At 39.9% G+C, this 7062-nt stretch overlaps 1 protein-coding gene across 2 annotated transcripts in view; it reads right to left on the reverse strand.

The window, feature by feature from the left end:
- LOC132830142 (runt-related transcription factor 3-like) overlaps positions 1 to 5383 on the reverse strand; it is a 156696-nt gene extending 151313 nt beyond the window's left edge. For both annotated transcript variants that reach the window (XM_060847653.1, XM_060847652.1), the window contains exons 1-2: positions 5272 to 5383; positions 4928 to 5057 (exon numbers count right to left, since the gene is read on the reverse strand). In XM_060847653.1, coding sequence (XP_060703636.1) covers positions 4928 to 5057; positions 5272 to 5274 — 133 coding nt within the window. In that variant the 5' untranslated portion in view covers positions 5275 to 5383. The remainder of the gene's footprint in view (positions 1 to 4927; positions 5058 to 5271) is intronic.
- Between the last annotated feature and the right edge of the window lie 1679 nt (positions 5384 to 7062).

Raw genomic sequence — 7062 nt, forward strand, 5'->3', positions numbered from 1 at the left:
TTTAGGTGATTCGCATTTTTATTACTTGCTCCCTGAGAGTGAGCATAAATTCCTCCCCTCCCCAATCTAACTCCCTACATTGCCATTTCCATTTTGCTCATTATTCCAAAGCTTCTGCTACTTTTCCTGGTGATTCCAATGGATCAGGGCAATCTTATGAAGATTGTAGATGTTAATTGTGAATTTCAAGAGCTTGAGACTCTGCATTGCAGAATTCTTCCTAATGGTCAAAACTGAGGAACTCTGCTGAACAAAATTGAATGCTATTTAGAGCATTGATGGATGCTTTAAAAATTAATTCATGGGATGTAGATTGCACTGGGTTGGCCAACATTTATTATTTGTCCTAATAGCTTACGAAATGAATGGCATGTTAGGCTGTTTCAGAGGTTACAAGTCAACCACATTGCTGTGTGTCTGGAGTCACATGTAGGCCATACTGGGTATGATGACAGATTTCCTTCCCTGAAGGACATGTGCGAAACAGATGGTACTTATAATAATTAACAATGGTTAAATGGTCGCTATTAGACTAACTATTACTTCCAGATTGTCCTTGAATTCAAATTTCATCTGTCATAGTGGGATTCAAATTCATTTTCTCAGAGAATATAGTCTGGCACTCTGGACTGTTGGTACAGTCATGTTGCTACTACACCTCACCTCCCCGGCTCCAAATAAAGCACACATAAGATTTTGTGTCTAGGCTCCTGACAGAAGGCATGATGCAGGAAAAGGCCTATCACTCTCTCCTACTCATCCACTCAACTACCACTGTCCCCTAACAACCAGACTAGTGCTTAATGTTCTGGATGAAATATAGGGAGTGTTGAGTTCTGGTTCAGGATGAAACCACTGTGAGGAAGCCAGGCATAGACCTGCATAATGTACCTGTTGTCATGTATTAAAGGAATGCAGTCAAAATAGATACAGAACATGTAAGGTGGTGTAGATGCAGCCCTGTGCTCAGGGACAGCCTATAATCATGGCATAACACCTCACCATCCTATTTTGCTTTGCTGGCTTCATCTGAAAGGAAAGGATATTGTTTCTCCTGGAGTGGAGAATATCAGGGATACCCCTGAGTCAACAATGCACAGAATGTTGGCTGACACCACCCATTGCAGCTTGAAATTACCACGTGGCATAGAAATTCAGAGCCACAGTGACAGTGACAGCCACAAGCAGTGCTGTCCATACCCTGGTTTGGGACTTGAGCTTGTGTTGCAACAGGTGACATATCTCCGTGACCACTTCCTTTGTGGACAAATACTTAGTTCATCAGTGAGGTTGACATATGATGTTTGGTTCATGAAAACCTCCAGCCTCCTGCAGCCGGACATCCTTCTCCCTCTTCATACAGCAAATACAGCTCTGCAGATTATTTCGTGTTAGTGCTGTTGTTCCTCATCTAGCGGCCTTAAGGGGGGATCCCAGCAGATCACTAGGACAACAGCAACTGTGAAGAGTTACGATTGTAATAATAATGCGTGCCTCCATAAAGTAGATTGAATACGTGTTAAAGTTCCAAAACGTCAGCTAAAATCCTTCCAGCCTAAGATGACTGAACTAGGGATTTACCTTAACAGAGGGGATGATCCATTTAAATAATGGTTGTGAAGGCTGCATCCTGACTGCACCTTCCATGAATAACTAGGCAGGCTTAAGAACTAAAATGTCATGCAGTAGTTGGCCATGACTATGCTGTCCTAATTTGTATGTTCAAGACTCCAAGACTCTGCATTTCAGGATTACTCCCAAGTGGTTGACACTGTGATACCTAATCGAGATTTGATTTGGAGGTGCCAGTGTTGTAATTTTGTGTACCTAATCTAACTTCGCTTTGGGTTCTAAATCAGTACAGGACACAACATGAAATGTTATAATTGGCTTTCAGCAAGTAATTGGGATAGTGTCAAACAAATTGTGTCCATACGACCCACATTACTAATTATTCTCAGCAAAAACAAAAACAAATTAAATTATAAAGTAAGTATAAACTATTATCGAGTGTTCATATCTACAGTCAAAAAAAGGGACGTGTAGTCTGATTTTGTGCCTGTCCTCTACAACTGTACCTTCAAAAGGATTATCTCCATTCTAAAGATATTTTATCTTTTAATGTATACATCCACAATAAATGTTAAGTACTCTTTTCAAAAGGAATATTTTTCCCAGGTCTCTAATTGCTCAACAGCTGTGTAGAAAATTCCAAGTGTTTAGTAAATTGTAGCCTTTTGCCAATTGGAATTAAATGAATGTTCTAGGACCTTCCCCAATGCTCACATCTGGATCATAGGAAAAGTAGGAGGTTTTGAAATGATTGTACTTTTTTTTTCTTAAATAGTCTGTAACTTATTTTGGCAAAGTATTGCCTTTAATTAAGAACACTGGGCCTGCAGACCACATTTAGAGTTTGACTTTCCTTTAAGTGAAGCAGACTGCCCCCTCCTTCTTTAAATGCTTACGTCCAAGATGTTTATGAGCTGTTCTGTGATATTTAGTTACAATTTGTGCTGAGCTGCACAAAAGTGTTTGAAAAATTGTCATCTTAGTCTTTGTCAACTTTCCGATGCCAAGCGCTTTCATAGAATCTCATTTTACATCATTTTGTGGAAGAACTGACCGGCAGCCTTTGAATGGAATAGAACAGAAGAATCTGCAACTCTGTTGTGCATACAGTAGAAGCCTCTCCATGGGAACACCCTGTTAGTGGGCAGAATTCTTATTTTAACTGAATGTTCCTGTTAACAGGGTGCCCATAAGTTGGCGAGCACTGCAGTGTTACTTGTGGAGACAGAGTAATATGGAGACAGCAGGTATCTGGAAGTTAGTCAGAAGTAATGGAATGAGCTATTGGTAACTAAACTCTTGTAAATCCCACATGTCCGTTGAATTCTCTTTAAGTCTGGAATGCTATTTAATTAAGTCTTTGCTTTTCGTGATTCTCATGCTCAACATAATGAACTGAAGTACTTTTTCAGAAAATGTAATTTGCATCAGAACTGAACAAAACACAATCAAGTTCGTGACATTTTGAATTTAGTGTAATTTTTTGCGAACCTTAAATTAATTTTCTCCATTTCCCTTTCTGGATTTTACCAGTAATGCCACCATTAGAATACTTCCTCTTTGACCAGGGTTTTTGGGTGGTTGAGGTAACAGAATCTTCACAGTTACTGACAACCAACCTTGACATTGGCTTATCCTTGTAATTCAAGCATAAAGCAGATTGCAAAAAGAAAGTAACGTTTTGTGAAACAAGTACTTTAGCATGCTTTTACACAATGATTATCAGGAGTGGTAGCTTTATAAGATATGTACGGTAGTGAACTGAATATAACTTTAATTATACAAAAATCATAAAATGTCAGATACATCGATGGTATGAAGATGGCATCACCCTACCCTCTGTTCCTGTCTTTGATAGTCTATTTCTATTCTTTGTTTTCAAGTGGTTGCAATTTTGCTTTCATATTGCAGCAATGTTCAATAGTAAAATATGTTCGCCCTTTGACAAATGCATTCTCATACTCTATCAAAGGAAGAGTTAGAGGCTACAGTGATACACTGGGGAGAAATGGTTCAAATTAAGCTTGCAGAGCGAATTGCGCCAATCAAAGTTATAATTGGCCTCTTGAGTAAAACAATTGCATGTACTGAACCACAAGTTGAGAACAAAAGTTTAATATTAAGAACCATGGCTTGAATGCATCTCTTTCACTGAGATCATAGCTAGGTCTGTTCATAGAAAACAGTGCTAGGCACTCGCTAAAGTTAACTGCCATACAACATAGGTGTCATTGCCAGAATCTCATCAGTAACACAAGGAACTGATAATATCTTCAGCATTCCCAAACAGAAAGTTTAGTTAGAATATGGCTCACAGCTGAAAAGCAATGAAGCTGAAATTGGTACCTGAGATTTTCAAATGAGCAAAGGCATGTAATATTTCCATTTAATGAATATAATGTTCATGTAATTATTTTTATTTGAATTGCTCTTGAATATCCAACTCTTAAGATGGGTTTTGCTGTTGAGTAAATGAAATCCCCAAAAAAATTCCCACATTACTCTGTAAACCTATCAAAATTAGTAAGATTGTAAATGTGCAATGGGAATAAAATGCACTTTGCAAAGTACCTCACACTTACCATCTCTGAAATGTAAATGAATATTTGGTTGTTTAGCAATTTAGCAATTGAAGTCTGGTTTTGGCATTCCTACTAATAGAGAAAGAAAATGTAGCCCAGCCAATTAGAGTGCTGAAGATAGGGCTTCAGACAAAGTTTGAAATGAGGAAGTCAATGGTACAATTTGAAGAAAAGTTATAATTTAACACATTCAAACTAAAGCAATAATTAAGTTTTGCTTTCTGGTCATCGAGGGCAAAATTCAAGATATGGTTACAGCTAAAACATTCCATCTAAATCCCTGAAAAGAACATGCCTCCCTGATAGATTCGGGTCATGGGATGGGGGAGGTTTGGACAATAGTGAACCATTTTTGCGAATAAATAGCTTTAGACATATGGAAATGTTAGCTTTGAAAAAGTGATTAATCCTTGTGGTCAGTGCTGACTTCAAACTGCATCTGATGTGCTATAAGTTTATGACAAAGCAAAGAGTTGGAAAATAATGATTTGATCACTGTGCTGTTGGTCACATCTCCCACCACTCTGTCTTGTGAAGCCACAAATCCACTCTTAAATGCCAAAGCTGTTGAAAACTTTAATTCACTTACTCCGATACCAATGCGCTTAAGCATGTTGACTTGTTCCATTTCATTGTCGTATAGCTTGTAGCCAGTTATACATTGGAAAGCTGCACTGCACTGAACTTAATTGAACTAGTGATACATCTTCAAAAAGATTACTCTTAGACTGTGAGGTTTCCTGCCTTAAAAGACAAAAGAGACCTGTACTTACCCCGCAAGTAGGTCTGTGAATAGGTTGTAAATGAATCGAATATGCTGTTGGATGCCATGGTCCGTTGCAGATGATACTCTTGGTCCTTGTGGTTTTTTCTTTTCCCTTTGTCACTCTTTAGAACGTTACACTGAAATAAGCAAGAGAAAGCAGAAAAATCCCAAAGGAAACTGAGTGTCTGTTTGTAACCAAGAGTCTGGGTTTATACTGCCACAGGAATGCTCAGCCACAAACTTTAGCAAGAGCTATATGCAGGAACTCGAAATAAAGAGCGATTATGAAGAAGCAGCAGCAGTAGAAGTCTGGCATCTCAATGAAGTCCCTCAATGGGGGGTAGCGCTTACCATAAATGTGCGGAGGTCCAGCTGAGAAGGGGTGGTGGGTGGCCTCTGCCTTAAAAAAAATAAACCCACTGAGGTTCAGGTGCAGTCTTGAGATGTAGGCTGCACCGCACTTGTGGTTCTGTGGTTCAAAGTGAGGCCCGATAGAGTGTCGGCTCAACCAGACTTCTGTGCCTGAAGAATCTCCAGCTAGTCACTTGCTCATTGGAAAACTGTCTCACATGGTACATGAGGTCATCAAACCTCTTTGTAAGTATGTGGCCTTTGCTATTGGTTCAGAGTAGGAGATTGGTGACCCCGTGGTTGCGCTACTCAAAATTGGTTAAATCACTGGGAATTTCTTGTGGCTAGCAAGTTGTGAGAGAAACGCCTGCATTAAATACTGTAGCTGCTGTGATAATATCAGATAATAATGATGCTCCGTTTTGATCTCATGCTTTTTTTTTTCCTTTACTGGTTAGTTTCAGTCTGTGTGTGAGCTCTTCTGTCTTTGTGGCTGGCAATGTGTGTAGCACTCAACAGTCGTGGTTTCAGTCCAAACCCCCAGAAAGACAGTTGATGTTCTCAGAACTTAAGTTACTGATCCATATGTTTAAGTTCTATCAGCCCATGTGTTTTCTGACAATACAACACTATGTGACTGCAACATTTCTCAGCCATTTGTCATAGCTCTGTCTAGTTGAGGACGGGAGAGTGTGGGTGAGCAAGGTTACATTTAACTATTTGTTCTTAGATTGAATAATTATGAAATGTGAAAATGGCAGGTTAAGATTTAGTCTGCACCTAATATTTGAGTGCAACAGTTACATTTGTGCTCCCCCAAATGTCCTTAATCCATGCCCAGTGCTATTGAGGTGGGCATTAAGAAAATCTCATGTTATCTCCTCATTTGCCTGCATTTGACTTGCACTGCCATCTTACTGCATGTTCAATAGGGCACCTAACAGCAGGCAAGTTTTATTTTAGGTTAGGAGATAGTTCGGCTCCAGCTGTTGAAAGCATTCTTTGCCTCTATAATAGGGGTTGAACTGGCTGGAAGTGAGCTGCTGGTGACTGCTAGTTTTGCAATTGGAACCAGAGCAAGTGAAGTGGCGCAGTAGAGAGAACATTCTGAGCTGAGCAAATGTGACACTAGAGGACAGTAATGGAAGCCAACTAGAGGAGACACAGTCCACAATCTGGATGGTTTGGTCTTGAGGCAAATAGGATTGTTAGGAAATTTTCCGGTTCACTGAAGTGGCTACATGTCCTGAGCGCTAGCCTTTTCATTCTGCAGCAGTGGTTAAATGATTGATTTGGGCCTGGCACCAACAAATGCAGATCAAAGGTGGCCACAAGGGATGCTGAGTGCTGAGGCAGCTGTTTCTTTGGAGCTTCACTTCATTTATGTTGTTCACCATTACACCCACACTCAAGCTCTCCTCATACATCATTCATACCAACTCAGGCCAAATATACCCCTTCATCCATCTTCAATAGTTTCCATTAGCCTTCATACCAACCGTGTCCCACTACTCATCCCCAGGCACCTTTGTAGCTGCTATGCCAATTTATTCTAATACATTGCCCACCCATTCCTAGGGTTCTCTGGGAGGCCAGGGAGGAGACTGCAGAGCCTTTGGCTTTGATCTTTATGTTGTCATTGTACATGGGAATAGCGCCTGAAGACTGAAGGATAGCAAATATGCAAGAAGGGGAGGAGAGACAACCCTGGTAATTAAGACAACCCTGGTAATTATAGTCCAGTAAGCCTTACTTCGGTTGTGGGTAAAGTGTTAGAAAAGGTTATAAGAT

Source organism: Hemiscyllium ocellatum, chromosome 30, assembly GCF_020745735.1.
Source record: "Hemiscyllium ocellatum isolate sHemOce1 chromosome 30, sHemOce1.pat.X.cur, whole genome shotgun sequence".
In the NCBI taxonomy this organism is placed as follows: Eukaryota; Metazoa; Chordata; class Chondrichthyes; order Orectolobiformes; family Hemiscylliidae; genus Hemiscyllium; species Hemiscyllium ocellatum.